The sequence below is a fragment of the Populus alba genome, chromosome 13 (genome assembly GCF_005239225.2).
Source record: "Populus alba chromosome 13, ASM523922v2, whole genome shotgun sequence".
Taxonomy (NCBI): Eukaryota; Viridiplantae; Streptophyta; class Magnoliopsida; order Malpighiales; family Salicaceae; genus Populus; species Populus alba.
The window spans coordinates 13712617-13730338 of record NC_133296.1 but is presented as its reverse complement, the minus strand read 5'-3'; the positions used below and the strand labels follow the sequence as shown (position 1 = coordinate 13730338).

The 17722-nt window shown below is 32.4% G+C and overlaps 1 protein-coding gene across 3 annotated transcripts; it reads left to right on the top strand.

Moving 5' to 3' along the window:
* Positions 1–1446: 1446 nt before the first annotated feature.
* Positions 1447–12792, top strand: LOC118050399 (BAG-associated GRAM protein 1). 3 transcript variants are annotated; one of them, XR_004687872.2, is made up of 18 exons: positions 1447–1920; positions 3173–3223; positions 3371–3468; positions 3955–4030; positions 4549–4677; positions 4791–4837; positions 5769–5892; positions 6035–6151; positions 6809–6838; positions 6932–7031; positions 8528–8634; positions 9574–9717; positions 9803–9907; positions 10724–10870; positions 11245–11298; positions 11661–11789; positions 12244–12305; positions 12411–12488. XR_004687872.2 is itself a non-coding variant. In XM_035060747.2 (18 exons), the coding sequence occupies exons 1-18, from the start codon at positions 1726–1728 to the stop codon at positions 12531–12533; spliced, it is 1773 nt and encodes a 590-aa protein (XP_034916638.1). In that variant the 5' UTR covers positions 1458–1725; the 3' UTR covers positions 12534–12792. The 3 variants fall into 3 exon arrangements, 2 of the variants coding, with proteins under 2 accessions (XP_034916638.1, XP_034916639.1); XM_035060747.2 differs by having other exon boundaries at positions 1458–1920; positions 11726–11789; positions 12411–12792; XM_035060748.2 differs by having other exon boundaries at positions 1780–1920; positions 3154–3223; positions 11726–11789; positions 12411–12792.
* The last annotated feature ends 4930 nt before the right edge of the window (positions 12793–17722 follow it).

The following is a 17722-nucleotide window of genomic DNA, read 5'->3' as shown; positions in this document are numbered from 1 at the left end:
ACTATATTTATTTTTAAACTTCTCCACGATGTCAAGGTTCTAGGATTCTTGCAATTTTCTCTCTCTTTTATACACACACGACTTAGTTATTTTTTAAAAAATGACATTTATTAAAAATAAAAAGATTTTTTTTTATCAAAGCCTAATAGCCCAAGAGCTTAAAAGATTTTTATTTATTTATTTCAGGGACTATATATTAAGGTATTAGGATTTTCAATGGATACTGTTTGGTAACGCGGTGTAAATTATGTTTTTAAAAATTTAATATTTTTACTAAAAATTAAATTTATTTTCTGTTTTGAATCGTTTTAATACGCTGATTTAAAAAAATAATTAAAAATATATATATATATATATTATTTTAATATATTTTAATAAAAAAATATTTTAAAAAATAACCGCAATCACATTTCTAAACTGATAATAAATGTGTTTGCTAATTTTTGACCTTCTTTTGTTCACGTTTTTATCTCTAGCACCTTCGGAAATTGCCATCCAATTTAGCTCAGCACAAGCATATGAAATTTCCTTCTTTTTTGTCAAATTTTCTAGAAGAAAAGGAGAAGACCAAATTTCCTGGAAAATTCTTGAGGGCAATCCTCGACTTGGTCTTCCAACTAATTACCCACAATTTCTTAGGTTCCCAAATTATTAATGCTCTCAATTAAATCTCCAAACTAGTATATATCTCTCAATTGAGTCCTCACATCCATGTTCATTTATATGTCCGTCCAAATTACATATATAATGCAATAAAATGAACACAAATTTTGGGAAAAAAATTTTCATTAGAAAAGGGAAGATTTTAGATGAAAGATGCGTAATAGTTTGAAAACATAATTGATAAATTTTTTAATTCAGGGACTATATTAAGAATAAGTTGCTAGTTTGGGGACCAATACATGCTTGTAAACTCATCATCATGATTATAATAACAACAAATTTTCACGGGTCAACAAAAATGAAAGACTTTTTCCTCGTGCATAAAATAATAATCATTATCACGGTCATTTAAACCTTTCAAGTGGCCTCTCCCAAACTACCCTCCAAATTAACAGCATCACAAGGTTATTTCTGTCATAATGAAAATCAACGGTTTTTTATTTAGAAAGTGTTTGAATTAATTTTTATTTAAATATATGTTAAAATAATATTTTTTTTATTTTTAAAAAATTATTTTTGATGTCAATATATTAAAATAATTATAAAAAAATTAATTCAAAATAAAAAAAGAATTTTTTTTTAAAAATTTAAAATATAAAAACAAATAAATTTTTAGAATATATTTAGAACTTTTTCAATGTATTTTTGGATTGAAAAAAAAAAAAAAAATATAAATATATATATATATATATATATATTTAATATTAGTATATTAAATTAATTTTAAAAATACAATTGCAACGAAATACCAAGGAAGACTTTTCAATCTTTATCGAACTCTCTCTTCTCCGTCGCTATTGTTCTAAAAAATTCAACCCCCAACAACGGTCTACTTTATAGACTGTGACATGGGTTTCTCTCTCTAAAAAAATTAAAAAAAGGAAAAGAAAAGAGAAAAATAGCCCTTTCTCTCTCTAGAAATGGTCATTCTCATTTACTCTTCGAAATCAACACGCTCACGCTCTCTCTCTCTATCATTATTAATTAAAACCCTAATTTATCATTGATTGGTTTAGTTATTGGCGAGAATTGAGAGAGAGAGAGGTGTTAAACTGAGGGAGGATGATTGAAACGGAAGCGCTGGATTTTTTGGTGCCGTCATGGTGGGAGATCAAGGTGGCGGTGGCGGCTGCGATGTTTGTGATCTTGTCGTTTTGTTTTTTCTCGTGGAGTGGAGGTGGCGGCGGAGATGGTGGTGGTGGTGATCGGGCGGTGGTTCTGGAGAATTCTGGAGATGGCATTGATGATAAAGATAAGGTTAGTTTTTGGTTTCTTTTTGTTTTCATTTAATTTTTTTTTGGATTTTTTAGAATTCATTTTTATCAACTTTGACTCTTTTTTTTACTTGATGATATTTTTTGCGTCTCCTGTGATAAATTTCTCTGATGTTAGTTTGTTGTTTTGAATTGAATTTTATGTGAAGTTTTAATTTTTAAGATTCTTACGTGATTTGTTTTTTTTTTTGTTTTTCTAGGCAATTGTTGATTTTTTGAGTTATTTTTATGTAAAGTTTGATTCTTTCTTTATTTTTATATGATTTCTTTTATGGTTTTAGATAGTTAGTGTTCTCGAAGTGGATTGTTTGAACGTCCTGAAGAGTTTTTCTCTTGAATTTTGTGTGGGTAATGCCATTGATCATGTGAAAAAGTGTGTTCTTTATCTTTTGTTGGTGGTGAAGTAGTAATTTTATTCCTGTCTCCCTTTAGGGACTGAAATGATGATAAGTTCCAAAAGTAGTATAAGTTGCAGTAGGTCATTTGAATGCTTCTTGTTTAAAGTAATTACCTTTAATAAAGTATTCTCTAGTTCATTAGCTTTTAGTGTGATCAATCCTTTTGGTCTTTTGATTCTAAAAACAACCCAATGGTAGTAGTGGAATAGTTTGGAGCGGGGGAATACATATAGGGACCATCACAAAATGCGAGGAGGCAAGGAACTATTTTGTTTTTTTTCTCTAGAATCACATTAATTATATGTACTTAGGTCCATTAAACCAAAATAAAATCTCTGGCTCTTAAAAATGATCGTCACTGAACCTATGGGATAGAGAGAGAAAAAAGTTTATAGTAAGGGAAAAAAGTTCATATAGAGAGTTCACGTACCTTATTCAGATTTCTTGCAATTTTATGTGTTCTATGGGATAGATTTTACTTAATGTTTGATATTCCTTGCTTGTTGTTTGCTCGTTTGCTCGGATTTTTAGCTGTTCTTTTGTTGCTGAGGATTATGGTAGGACAAATGAAGTGAAAATCTGGAATTCTAGACCTTTCTGTACTTGGAAGATCAGATCAAAATTTCACCTTCCACTTGTTTGAATGCGTTCATGTTGCTTGGTTGAGGGGATTTTCTATAAGCTTAAAAATTAAAATGGGTTATAGCTGAAGTTCTTGAGCATGCACTCCCTGTTGATCAAATATTAAACTTTAGTGGTGTTTCAATCTTGTGTGCTGCTTGTTTCATGGAGTAATTTTCCACTTCTTTGACATGCAGTTCTGCACTTATTTTGTAGATGGGACATTTGAAAGGAGATTCTCAAGCCAATTCTGCATATATAATCAAGGTATCTTTGGATCCAATGAAATGTTTGATTCTGTTACATAAGTATCATGGATGAAGATTGGCATAGTTGACTCCATTTAGTATGTCCTCATTGTCATTTTTATTGGCTGTGAGAATGATATTGTTTATTGTGTATTTTCTATTTCAGTTGGAATTGTTGGCAGCTAAGAATCTCATTGGTGCAAACTTAAATGGCACTTCAGATCCTTATGCAATCATCACTTGTGGTCCTGAAAAACGTTTCAGGTTATTTGATCTGTTTTCAACTTTGAATTTTATTAACTTGTCATGGATTCTAAAACATATATCCAAATTTATAATTGTTCATTTGGGACTGAATACCAATATGGTGCTTGGGATGGCCATGGTGGATTTTCATGGCAGCAGTAATCTAATAGTCACGTCAGAAATTTTTTTGGCACATGTGGATATCTAAAAAGAAATAAAAATAATATTGGGCATTTGTGTTGTTATAGTTATTAACTTCCTAACATGAACATGTACTTCATCAACTATATGCTTGTGACTGACTCACCATATTGTTTGCTAATCACTTGGCCATTCCGGCTTTGTTTTATGCGGTTTAACCTTGTATACATATGGTGCATCTCTCTAAGTGTTTTGAATGCTTGATCATAGGATCTTATCTTCTTCTTACAAGTTGTTCATTTAGATTTATGACTGTGACTATGTTCTGTTCCATTTGTTTATCTTTACTTTTTTGCTACACAGCTCAATGGTCCCTGGTTCAAGAAATCCAATGTGGGGAGAAGAGTTCAATTTTTCTGTTGATGAGCTCCCTGTTCAGGTAATTGTAGACTGGCTGATATAAATCAATAACTGGGTGAGGTATTGAGAATTTTATTTTATAGATCACCTTGCATACATGGCAAATCATTCTCCAAAAGTACATTTTTGTACCTTTAGAAGCATTGATTGATGTCTCAAGTTTTGCAGTTTCTTTATTCCTGATCTTCCCTTCTTCTATGCACTTTACTGTGATCAATGTTGGCAATTCTTCTTGTGTTTATCTGTGTTATTCTCCTCTTAAACTGCCTATAAAATATTGTCTGGTTAGTAATAATTTAATTGGGAAAGTTACATGACTTACATCACTTGCTTTATTTGGTGACTGTATCCTTGAATTTGCCAACCTATTTTATTTGTTGACTTTCAACTTAGTTTCAGTGGAAGTTGTGAGAATCCTTCAACTTTCTGTCCAAAGTTGTTATTTGAAGGTCAAATGAGAATTTTTTTTTTTCTGGTTAGATTTTTTTATTTTACTTTTTTGCCTTCAATCTAATGTCTTTTTTCACGTCTTGCCAGATTAATGTGACAATATATGACTGGGATATAATTTGGAAAAGTGCTGTTCTTGGTTCCGTAACTGTTCCAGTTGAAAGTGAAGGTCAAACTGGTGCTGAATGGTACACATTAGATAGCCCATCAGGACAGGTAACTTTCTTATTTCCCATTCTTGTTTCTATTGCTATTTCTTATTGTTTTGACCTCTTCAATTTGTTTATTCTTTCCTGTAAAGATGAATAAAATTTTCTACTGCCTCTCAGGTTTGTCTCCATATTAAAACAATAAAGGTGCCTGCAAATTCCGCCAGGTATGGTTTATTGCCTTCTACCACTACCTCATTAACATCAAGCTAGAATTACACAATTTTATTTAAGGAGTGGGAATCCCACTTTTGGGTTTTTCCTTTTGCATTTATCTGGCTTTGAGTCTCTTTTCTCTTCTCTTAGGTTATCTCTTAATTATTTGCACTAAGTGATTAATTGTATAGTGGTTCCAAACATGTTTTTTGCAATCAAAATGTCATGTTTGTCTTAGAAGTAATTATGGTATTGAGGGATTAGAGAATTGTGGATCCATGGATTTGCATGCAAAAAAAGGAAGATAGAAATAGAGTGCATGAAAAGGAAGAGAAAGTAAGCTATCAAGATACAAAATAAAGGCACTCAAGTCACCTGAACAAAACTGCAGAAGCTCTTATTGGTATCATTCACATTGAAATAAACTAAGAACTCTAGCGATAACAATTTGAGCTATTGTATCCAACTAATCCTAATAAAAAATACCTCTGAGACAAAGCCAACCCAAGTATTTACTCTCAGTATGAACTGTATTTGATACAATAACTTGTTACAGTGCTTTTTTTGCTTAGTTTAAGTTAATTGTCTACTGGACTTTTAATTTTGATTTCTTACAATGTTTTAAATTAAGATACCCAGATAATAATTTTTTTAATGAAAAATTGCCAATTTTCTAATTAGCTTAACTTGTGCTGCTCCATGTCACTGTGCCTATCAGTAAAATCTATTTTTTGGAGTTAATAATTTGGTTTTCATGTTATCTTACTTTATGGATTATGGACTACTCACCTTTCACACTCCAAAGAATGAAACTCATTTCACCAGTGCAGATTAATTCACTTCCAACCGTTTGCCATATCAAGTAACGAGAATTAGTCTTACCTCTAAATGTTGGTGGAATTGTTAATTATCTTGAATTAATTTAAAGTTTATAACCGGCAGGGCTGTAAATGGATATGCTGGAGCTAACCCGCGAAGGAGGATACCTTCAGACAAACAAGGACCTACGGTGGTTCACCAAAAGCCTGGGCCTTTGCAAACAATATTTGACCTTCTTCCAGATGAGGTAGCTTACACAAAAATCATCCCTTGCTCTACCTGTCTATCTATTGAACTCATGAATTTATGAACAAGTCCTTTTAGTGTTTTAGTTTCTTTGTTGCATATCCTGTTACTGGCTAACTTAACAAATGTACTGTGTTTTTCAGGTTGCTGAGCATAGTTATTCATGTGCACTTGAAAGGTCATTCTTATATCATGGCCGCATGTATGTCTCTGCATGGAACATATGCTTCCATTCTAATGTGTTTTCTAAGCAAATGAAGGTTAGCTCATCTTTCTCATTATAACCATTTTATTGATTTTTCTAACACTTTTCAAATAAATTGTACTAGGTCTTCACTGATAGATTATTTAAACACCACCCGCCATCCCCCCCTTCTCGGGCCCAGATTTAACCTGTCTAGGGGTGTTGGTGAAGGCAGGCAGAGATTGCTCCTTTGTGTTTGGGTGGAGGAATAATGCATGGCATATTCTTGTCTTTGGTTGTGTCATACCTCAATATTAGGGGAGAAGAATGTAGTATGCTCCACTTGGCCTATTTGCAAGTTTCTTTTTCTCCCAAGTAATGGGATTTTTTAGCTCCAGTAATATGCTTTGTGTTCAACCTTTGTAGGTAGAAAACGCAACGGAGATTTGCATGTATAACTTCATGTTGCTGCTTCTAAAATTTTGATATAATCTGCGTGTCATAACTTCAAAAAAGTTATCTGGTCGTTATTTTTTCCTTTTTTTTGGTTATAAAGTTTTTTCTCATGTAAAAAGTTTATGCTAAGAATTCTTTAGTCCAATTGACATGAAAATTCAAGTTATTTATCTTGTTCCAAGCGTTTAGGTTTTAATTCAGCATAGGTGTATTCAGAGTCAATGACTTACTCTTACAGTCTTCTTTTGTACCCTATTCATTTATTTTTATGTCACAGGTGGTAATACCATTTGGGGATATAGATGAGGTATGCCTTTCATGTGTTTCTTTTGATGATATTGGCCATATTGTTTAACACATGAAACACTTACGTTCAACCAATTTTTTTTGGTTTTTACAGATTCGTAGGAGTCAACATGCATTTATTAATCCTGCTGTAACAATTATTCTACGGATGGGTGCTGGTGGACACGGTGTTCCCCCTCTAGGAAGTCCTGATGGTTAGTGATAAAATTCATAACTCTGATATCTTCAAAAGCTTTTATATATTTATCCTTTTCTTTAACTTGGAGATGAAATTATCTTTGGCATGCATTATAAGGTTTCAGCATTTCCTATCATTTTCCATTGCCCAAGAGGTCTCAATATTTTAATTGACCTATGTTTATAAAATTTTCGACATTTCTTTTCTTTGTGAAATCTTGACATTGGGTCATCCTTTTGAAGTTTTGTTGCCTAAATTGCCTGGTATTAAGTTCTCGTGCTGATTTCAGGGAAAAAATGGCCATTTGGTACTGCTGCTGTTTTCTATTTTCTGTTTCTGTTTTTCATTTCTATTTTTGAAATTGGTTTCACAATCAATTCTCACATGCCATACAAAGTTTTTAAATTCTTTATTTGATGTCTCCAGTTAATAGTTTAGTTTCTATTGAGTATTTTTAATCTTCATTTTTAAAAAAAATCTTATGCCATAATTTTGAAAACAAAAATAGATAAAAGAAAACAGCAGCAATGCCAAACATCCAAGTTTTTCCGGTTGTCATTTCATTCTGAAATCTGCCCTAATCTTTTATGTATCTTTTTTCAGCTTGTGTATTTGTAATGTATCATATTATTGGATCAATGCAGTATATATCTGTTGCTTGAAGCTTATGAGAAATGGCCTCACCTAGTTAGAAATTTGATTGCATTTGAGGTTCACATTAACCTTCGATTTTTTACCATATTCCTTCATCTTTCAAAATATGTATCTTATTTTGACTAGCCTGCTTGATTTTGATTCAAACAGTAAGGTTGTCCCTGCCACAAGTTAAGAATTTCTTGCCCTTGGTTGATGTGCTGTCTGGTCAAAATTGTGCTTCTTAATACAGTTTGCCTACTTAAGGGTTTAGGTGCTGCTTATTTTACAATTTTTGGGTTTTTCATAGTGCTGGCTTGCTCATAGTACGAGATAGGCTTAAAACCCGCAAGGTTAACACAAGTTGTGATTTCCAACTCCTATGGTCCGCCAAGATGGAGCTTCTCCTATACAAGGTGGGCTCGTTGACCCCAGGCAATGCCTGGCACAGCTAGTTCCAAGTAGTTGATGTATCCCACAGCTCATGCATGTATGTATGTTATGTGATGTGATGCTTGAGAATTAGCATTGGAGACATGTCAGAAGATGCACATATAAGCTGTTACTTGGGTTTTCTTTTTATTCCTTGGCACATTCAACTTTCTACCATGTTATGTAGCATCTTTTCCATGATGGGAAATGTTCTTCGCTTTGGCAACACTCCTTCATTTATATAAGCCAATATCTCTAGTTCTCTCTTCCATAACAGGGTAATTTTCAGGTTTCTATGTCCTGTTTAAACAAATCAAATGTGCTTTTACTCTGTTGGAGTGGTAATTAGAAGCACCCATCATCTGAGGCAAATTCTATATTTAGCATGAATTCAGTTGTTTAGTTATGTTTATATTACTTTATTTTATCCTTCTTTGCCATTTTCAGGTAGAGTCAGGTATAAATTTGCATCATTTTGGAACAGGAATCATGCATTAAGAGGGCTGCAGCGTGCAGCAAAGAACTACCGCACAATGCTAGAAGCAGAGAAAAAGGTCTATCCTAGAATCGTTTCTTTTGTCATCTTTTTGTTATTATATATGTCAATTGAATTTTTATTTTTTTTATTTTTTTAAGTTGGCATGGTGTATTATGCAGAACAAAATGGGAACAATTTTTTGAAATTCTTGAGATTCTGCTAAAGATACTAGTCTTTTAGCCATTCTTTGAAACAGTAATAGTTCCTCTGATAGTAAACCTTTCATTTGCTGTGCCCATGGGTTATGTACTACAGTCTCTTTGTTTCTTTTTCTAATTTTTGGCCTAGAAACAAGCTTCAGAAATTGTCTCTTCTATACTTTGTTGTGTGTATCAGGGATGAATTTTCCAGTTCCTTTGCTGTTATTTACACACACACATGGGCACATTTTCCAATTAAATGCCATAGAGAAACTCGCAAAACTCAAGTCTTGATTGATAATAGCCGTGCAATCAGAGCTTCATTAACTTGAAGATGTCGTTATTTAGATTGACGGTTGATTTGAAGATGAATCTGCAATCATTAAATCATCTGTTTTTTTCCCTCCCTTGTTCTCGTGTAAAGTTCTGTTTTGTGGTTGACGATCCATGTGCCATCATTATATGTACCTGGTGAGCCCTTGGAACACAGTATTCAATGGCCTTTCCCTGGAAAGGCTTTCTAGAAGTACTCAGAACCTGGAAATGATTTCCTTTGCATTTGTATATGGGCAACATCCAAATGCTTTCTTCAGCAAATCCTTTAGTAGTTCACTGTTTGGAGACCAAGATATTTTAGCTGCCAAGAGTATTTGAGTTAGTCTTCCATTAGTGAGTGAATTTGCTCCCCTATAATTGATCTGGAATAACACTGTGTGTTGCTGTGCTCCAAATTTTATACTCTGCCTGAAATTTGATGAACCAACATCTGCAATTCACAAAGAAAAGTCTCACTTGATATTATTATTGTCATGTAGGAGAGGGCAGAATCAGCACTGCGTGCACATAGTAGCTCCATCAGGAGTGGTAAAAAGCAAGTCAATATTCCTGAAGATGTTGTGCAGAAAGCTGGAAAGCTTCAAGCTTTCATCAAAGAAGAGGTTCTTGTTGGTATATACAATGTATGAACACCTTATTCCTGTACCTTCTCATGGGTTTGGCTTGTCATAATATTACTTTTTTATAATTGATTATTCTTTATTGCAGGATTTATTTCCATGCACTGCTGAGCAGTTTTTTAATATATGTTTGAAGGATGGCTCAACTTTTATAAATGAGTATCGTTCAGCTAGAAAGGATTCAAATCTTGTTGTAAGTTTGAGATCGTTCCTTAAATGCTGTTAGTTTACACATCCTGTATGTTTGGTTATTTAAGTATACTCTTCATATCATTCAGCGTTAGAAATGATTAGAATAATGATTGTAGAATTAAGAATTAAGTGGTAAAAAGTTTTGGATTATGCTCTAGAGTAGCAAAAGTCCATGTAATCAGGTACAGAAAATATTGACAAATGGTTAGTATCAGATAGGCTCTTTCTTTCCTTTAATATGTGTTTGCTTGGATTCTGATAGATACGAGGTGCAACATCTTATAGATGGCCTTCATATCATTCCTTAAATTTGACTTTGCATTACTTAGAGCATTGGAAGGTGCAACATCTTATAGACGTCCTTTGTGTCTATCCTTAAGTTTGACTTTGCATTACTTGAGAGCAATGGATTAGCACTGTCTTCATTTAAGTTTCATTTATTAATGAGCTACCCAGTTTGTTTTCTTTTTCTATCCTTAAGTTTGACTTTGCATTACTTGAGAGCAATGTATTAGCACTGTCTTCATTTAAGTTTCATTTATTATTGAGCTACCCAGTTTGTTTTCTTTTTTAAGGTTTCCTTTTTTCTTTGCATGATATAATTTTGGAGTTTAAGGTAATAGTTGATTTTATTATGAATGGCTGTCACATTAGTCTACAGATTCTCACACAAGTCTAAATTCGTTACTTCTGCTGTTAAATGTGGATCAAGTTTTGTTTGACTTGGTGGCAATACTTTATTGGATAAAAAATTTGGAGTTTTCTAATTATCCACCACTCTCTACTTCCAGCACTCACTAGTTTGTGGTCTTTCCAGATGGGACAGTGGCATGCAGCAGATGAATATGATGGTCAAGTGAGAGAGATAACATTCAGATCTTTATGCAATAGTCCCATGTGCCCTCCAGACACAGCTGTGACTGAATGGCAGCATTTTGTTCTGTCACCAGATAAGAAAAAGCTTGTGCGACCTCATATCTCACCCTACAAATTTCTTCTTAATGCTAGTAGCAATCCTGTTATTTCAAATGATCTCAGATCACCTTACTCGTCCAATGAAGCTCAATATATAACTTGTGATATGACCATTTTTATTTTTGGACAATAATTTCCTCCAGCCTGGGGTGGAGGAAGCTTCCTCTTGTCCACAGATGTCATGGTATCATGCTGCATGTTTCATCATGATAATTTTTTTCCTTTTTAATTACTTTCATTTTGGTATGCATGATTTTTTTCCCATGCATGTCTTCCTATGGGCAGGAGGAAATTATTGCTCTGTATCTCTCTCTCTTTTCATTTATGTTAATTTTATTTATTTATTTATCTGCCCTTTTCTAGGTGTTTGAAACTGTGCAACAGCCGCATGATGTTCCCTTTGGATCTTACTTTGAGGTATGTGCAATTTAGGCACCTTGAGAAAATATAGCCATGTTAAATTAAAGAGTAATGAACTCCTTGATGATTTAATCATAGATTGTAAAGCATATTTCTAAAGTTTTATTTGTTCTTTTGCATCTAGGAGACTCTGCACAGTGTAATTTTTCAGGTCTCATCCATTGAACAAAAAGTTGGATGACAAAATAAAGAATTGGAAACATAATTTACAAATTAAAATAGTTTTGGATTATTATTCCAGATAAGCTGGCTAGGTGTTGATTTTTGACCCTTTTGAGAATGAGAATAGCATTCATCATAGGAGCTTGCGTGTTTCACACTTTAACTTCTAGCTTAACAAGGTTCTACTTTATCTGTAGATGTTGTTATCTGCTTTCTTGTTTCCAACATTGTTGTTGACATTGTACTGCTGGCCCTACATTAGATTCACTGTCGCTGGAGCCTGGAGACCAATGGTGAAAACTCATGTGCAATGGATATAAAAGTTGGTAGGTTTCTTGTTGCCCTAGTCTCCTTGACATACGTGACCAGATTTGACCTTTCTTTGAATTCTGCTGATAGTCAAATATGTCTAAATAGATTGTTTTCTGTTGACCGCTTTTCTTCTAATCGATTTTACTCTTTCCTGGTATAATCTTGTGTACTGGTTGTTTGGTCATGAAAGAGGAAATAATGAAACCACAAGCACTTGTTCTCTCTTGCATTTGTTCAAGGGCATAGAAGCATAGATGTAAGAATATCCAACATGCTATGATCTTTAGAACATGCTAGAGCTTCTCTATGGACAGGGGCCGACTCCGACTAACCCTGACCTGTTGTCTGTGCCTGAACTACTGTGTTCTTTTGATATTCTTTTGTGTCGTTTAAAATTGTTAACAACCTTTTCAGTCCGGAATGTTGTTTCAGGAAATGGGTGAAATTTTAATCTTACTATTTCTGCAGGTGCACATTTCAAGAAATGGTGTGTAATGCAATCTAAAATTAGGTCAGGGGCCATCAATGAGGTTAGTAGAGATGTTTTCTTTTTACAGTACCACTTGAATTTTTACTTTTCAACTAGCTTTCCAAAGTTCAAAAACCATCTCATGAATTATGATTGCACTTTGCAGTACAAGAAAGAAGTAGATTTGATGTTAGAAATGGCACGCGCGAGCGCTAAATCACGCACGTCCAGTGGTGAGACGACGGACAAGTCCTCATCCTCTCCAATTATAACACAAGATAATAGCTAATAGCCCCAGTAGTATTTCAAGTCCATTATTTTTTGGTTAATTTTGTTGTAATGTCATCTTGTTTAAATTATTTGTATGTAGAGGTCCTCGCAATGGCCATGGGTGTTCTTATCCCGTGTGCTTTTCATAACTTCACCCTGTCTCCTTGGAGAACAAGGGGTGTGTTCATGAAATGTTTTATCAAACCGCAAATTCCTCGTACCATAGTTAAACATGTGCTTAATGTTAGCAAAACATATTGATAAAGAAATTAAAATAACACGCATTCTCATTCTCGAAATAAAAGATAAATAGTAGTGGATGGTGGAAGAAAATACTACGACATAATCTGTTGTGTGCTGACTTGTTGAGACCAAGCCGTTGATTGTAGGATTAATCTGCAATAATAATCTTCTTTCATCCTCCTGGTAGTGTTTCAATTCTAGCTTAATCATCGTGTTCTTTATTCAAGCTCTTAGTTCTGCATGATCCAATCAGTTTTGATGGCTTCTTTACGAATTTTGTTTTCATCTTTGTATGTAAATAAGGTTAGTGATTTCATGAAACCGGCCATAAGTTTATCTTGATAAAGGATTTACAGATCTCCAGTGTTTGCCTTCCACCTTCCTCCATCAAAATCGTTTTTCAAATCCTTGGCTTCTTCCATTCCTGTTTTTCAAGGCTCCCTTTCTCCGTGTGTGTGTGTAGTAACGAAATTTCGATATATATTATGGTGATGTTATAAAGTGTAGTTGTTACACATGATGCAAAGTAATTGAAACTTATTGCCATGTGTCTTGAGCTTTTCTCAAATAAATAATACAATCATGATATGTGCGTTATATATTGATGAGATTCGTTATTGTGCTAGCTAGCCAAAAGGTATGATTAGTGCCTTGGAAACCCCAATTAACAAAACAAAAAAAAAATTAAGAGGTGTGGTGATTTTACTTCTCGTCAAAATACGGTTGATTCTTTCACTATTTATTTTGGTCATAATTTGTTTTTTTTGGGGTGATTTGATTTTTATGTGGCCAATGAAGACTAATTGTTTCTTATTTGTTAACCAAGAGAAGAATTAAAAAAAGGGAATCAAAGTAAAAAACATGAATAAATTAGATGGTTGTTTGACTTAAAAAGGTGACTTGTCTTTTTAATTTGCAAATCACCTCATTTTAGTCCCCCTTCAGTATTTTTCAAAATTCATATTGATTAAAAATTTCATTTTTTTTATTTTCCGGTCTCTGGTTTAAGGTGAGTGAGAAAAAATCATCTAATTCTAGTTGTAAAGAGAAATAATATCGATCAAAGTTTTACTTTCATGTTCTTTCATTTTCAAATTATCTAAGAGAGTAGATCTGACTGTTATATAGAGTTTTTAGGTTTTAGATTTCAAGTTGATTTTTTTTTCCTTCTGGACTATTTTTTGGTTATTTGAATGTATAAATAGGTTTATTTAGATCTATCAGTTTTTTTGTGTGTTTTGATATAAAAATAAAAAAAGGTTGAAAATGAGCTTTTAGATGTGAAACACCCTTGCTTTGGTTTTTCAACAACTAGAGAGTCGCTAGAATTTAGGCACAACAAGCGACACATTGTCTAAAAAAATAAAAGGAGCAACATGTTGTCCACTCTTAAAAAAAAAATATCAAACCCCAAGCATGCAAACTTGGTTTTTAAAAAAAAATTATGCGGGCTGGGTCATCTAGGGTCGCATGTCCTGGTTTTTTTAGGTATTTTATTTGTTTTTTAATTTTATCTTTTTTTTTAGTTTCTTTTTTAAATTTATCTTTTAACATTTAATTTATTTTAAAAGTCTTCATAATTTTATTTTTTTTGTTTTCTATGGAGTCATGGTTTTAAATAAACATTCCATCATTTTATTAGCGCTTGATTTTACATGCGTCTATTATTTTTTATTTTTGTATTTGTTAAATTGCCTTTGAACTTAAATCATATTAAGTTAATTTCTATATTATTTAATTTTTTCAACCAGATAACCTAACATGTAAGTAGCATCAATTTTTTTAATTAAAAAACAAATTGATTTGCCCACGATGTAGTATAAATTAAAAACTAGTGGTTTTTTTTTTGTTAGATCTAGTCAGCCTGGCTTAGTCAATATCCAAGCCAGTGACGCCGCGCGTGAGCATGAAATAATTCACGCATACATGGCACAATTACCTTCGCACAGTGTCAAATAAGCTGAAGATATAAAACAGGGAAATGAATTCTTACCTGGTCTAGAGATGAATGAAAGAAGACGATGATGAAGGTGTGGTGGCTGGCCAACACTACTTTCTTCCCCTCTCTTGTCTGTTGTGAGTGATAGGTTAAAGAAATGGATGAGTCGATTATTAAAATTAAAAATATTGTTAAGTTTGTAAGATCTTATTATGCTAGGCTTATGTTTTTTAAGAAATGTATGAAGAAATTGAAGGTTAAAAGCAAGATTGGTTTTTTAAAAAAAATATTATGATTCGTTGGAATACCACTTATTTGATTTTAGATACAACAACAAAATTGAAGAAAGTGTTTAATAGATTAAAGGAGGATGATCCTAGGTAATTAATATTTTTTTTATAGGTAAATTTAAAGGGTAAGAAGAAATATATAGGCCACCTAGTAGACTAGATTAGGAAAATGCAATAAACCTTATAAAGTTCTTGAAATCCTTTTATGGGTCTTTGTATGTCACTTGCAATTCTTTTTTCATGAACTAGTCATTATACGCAAATATAAATTTCTAAGTTGTCCAAAAGTAAAGATTTATTAATAGGTGGAATGACAATAAATACGGTGCAAGTTTGATATCGGGAAAATTTTGAGGATGTAAACTATATTTTATTTATAAAAATTATTTTAGATTCTCATTACAAGTTAAAAGTATGTGAAGTTTTGTGTTATGTTAAGTGTATGAGTTTGCTGCCATGGTAAAATAGTTGATGAAAAAGGTGAAAGATACACTTGTATGAGTTTAATTTATGGCAGAAGTTTCTATTAGAAATAATCCTTCTCAAGATTTGAATGCTAAAGAGGTGGAGGAAGATGTATGCCGAGCATTAACCTTTTAATTCAAAAGGCATTTAATTGAGAAAGATAAGAATGATAGTAAATATAAATTGAAAAATGGATAAGAAGATCCAAGTGATATTTCGTTTGATATTTTAAATTGATGGAAAGCTAACAACTTCAAATATTTAATACTCTTTATAGTTATAAGAGATATGTTAGTCATTCCTATATCTATAGTTGCCTTCAAATCATCATTTAATACGAGGGGTTATGTACTAGATCCTCTTAGAAGTTTGTTGAATCCAACAATTGTTGAAGCTATCATTTGATGTCAAAATTAGATTCGCTCTTCTTTAGCATCAATACATCTTTCATAAATGATAAATAATCTTGAGAATTTTGAAAAACTAGAATCATGTATGTTTTGGACTATTATTAGACTATGTAGCTTTTATTTATATCATAAATATTTTAGTCTAACTTGTGAAGTTACAATTAACTAAGCTATTTTATTATATTTCTTTTTTTTCAAAGTTTGCTAGTTTAGCCATGGAGGTTTAAGTGTAATAAGTCATTATTGAAATGGTGAGTGATTGTTAAATAATTAGCTTTCAAGTTCATATTATAAAGTAATAGTTACAAACTCATGTTTATACATATGTAACAACTTTTTGGCTCCTGGATGGGTTATTAGAGATATATTATTGTGTGTTGTTGTTGCTATTTTATTGCTACTTTTTATTGCTTTCAAATAGCTAGCATTGGCTAATGTTCTCATAAAAAATATGAAGTTGCAAAAGTTTTGTTGGCTTATGTTTTGTTGTGACTAATTTTTTTGTTGTTCATAACTTAACTTGTTGTTATATGTTCCCTTTATATTTTTTTTTGCAATTTGTTTTTCTATTTTACTCAATTGATTCAAGTGATTTATTAAGTCTAAATTGTTTGCTACAACTTATAACATGTTTTGGGCTAATTTGTTGAACTCAAATATTAGTTCGAATTAAACTCAAATATTAGTTCTAATTAATTCCAACTTATAAAAATTAGCAATATACGCTAAAACTATGGATATTTGTAATATCTAAAAAAAAATTAGCCCGACTTGATATATTCAACCCGCTCAAGGAAAAAAAAAACTGAATGGGTTAGGTTTATTTTGTAAAATATTAGAAATTGGATTGAAAATAGTTATGGGCCCAAATCCAACTCAGTCATATTCAAAAACAGCCTTAACGTATAGGTTAAAAATGACAACAATGTGAAAAACATTTTAAAGCCAATTTCTTAATTCTTTGATAACTCTTCAATTTAGTCTCAAACTTCATCTTACTTGAGGCTAATTAAGGTCGTGTTAAGGCCTAACCGAAGAGAAAATAGGGAAGAAGAAAAAAAGAAACATTGTCTAACTAAGTTATCTCATTATGGTCGTGTTTAAGACCTAAGTTGTGGGTCTTGCATGTTAATTCAAGTTGATTGGAATTGACATAATATGATGTTTTTAAGAAATTTCATCCCTAAATCTTTTGTAATTCTTCAATTTAGTCCTAGATCTCATCAAACTCGAGACCGATTAAGACTCGTTTAAGGCCCAACCAGGGAGAGAAATAATAGAAAGAAAAGGGAAGAGATAGATTGTCTAGTCGGATTAGCTCATTGTGCTCATGTCTAATTACCCTGGTAATAAATATCGCAGATTAACCCAGGTTAATACAATATGTCATCACCTTTTCATTTTACTTTTTAAAGGTTAACCCAGGTCAATATAATATGTCGTTGTTTTTTTATTTTACTCTCTAAATTTGTTTTTTTTACTATTTAATCCTTAAACAATCCATTGTTTCATATTTAAGCCTTATAAGTTACACAAAGACTAAAACGACGGTGGAGTGAAAGGTTTTTTAAGTTGTCATATCACCATTTGAATGGAGTAACTAGTTAACCTCTTCACCTGTTAGGTTGAATGAGTTACACAAAATTATTTTTACATTTATTAACACATATGGTAGTCGATTAATTTTATCTGACATTTAGGTCAAGCTTTCAATTCATATTTTTTACTTTTTATCACATGCAGAAAATATTAATAACACTTTTGGCGCAATATTTAACTTTTAATTTGGCCCACAGCAAAGCACAAGTACTAAGCCTAATATGTAACTAATAAAGTACATCATGGATTCTTAATCCTAGTA

Bases quoted from the DNA above. Each gene is read 5' to 3' on its own strand.
- LOC118050399 (XM_035060747.2), top strand. From the start codon at position 1,726: ATGATTGAAACGGAAGCGCTGGATTTTTTGGTGCCGTCATGGTGGGAG. The intron at 3,469-3,954 runs GTTATTTGATCT...TTTGCTACACAG, and splicing joins GGTCCTGAAAAACGTTTCAG to CTCAATGGTCCCTGGTTCAA. The intron at 11,299-11,725 runs GTATGTGCAATT...GCCCTACATTAG, and splicing joins CCTTTGGATCTTACTTTGAG to ATTCACTGTCGCTGGAGCCT.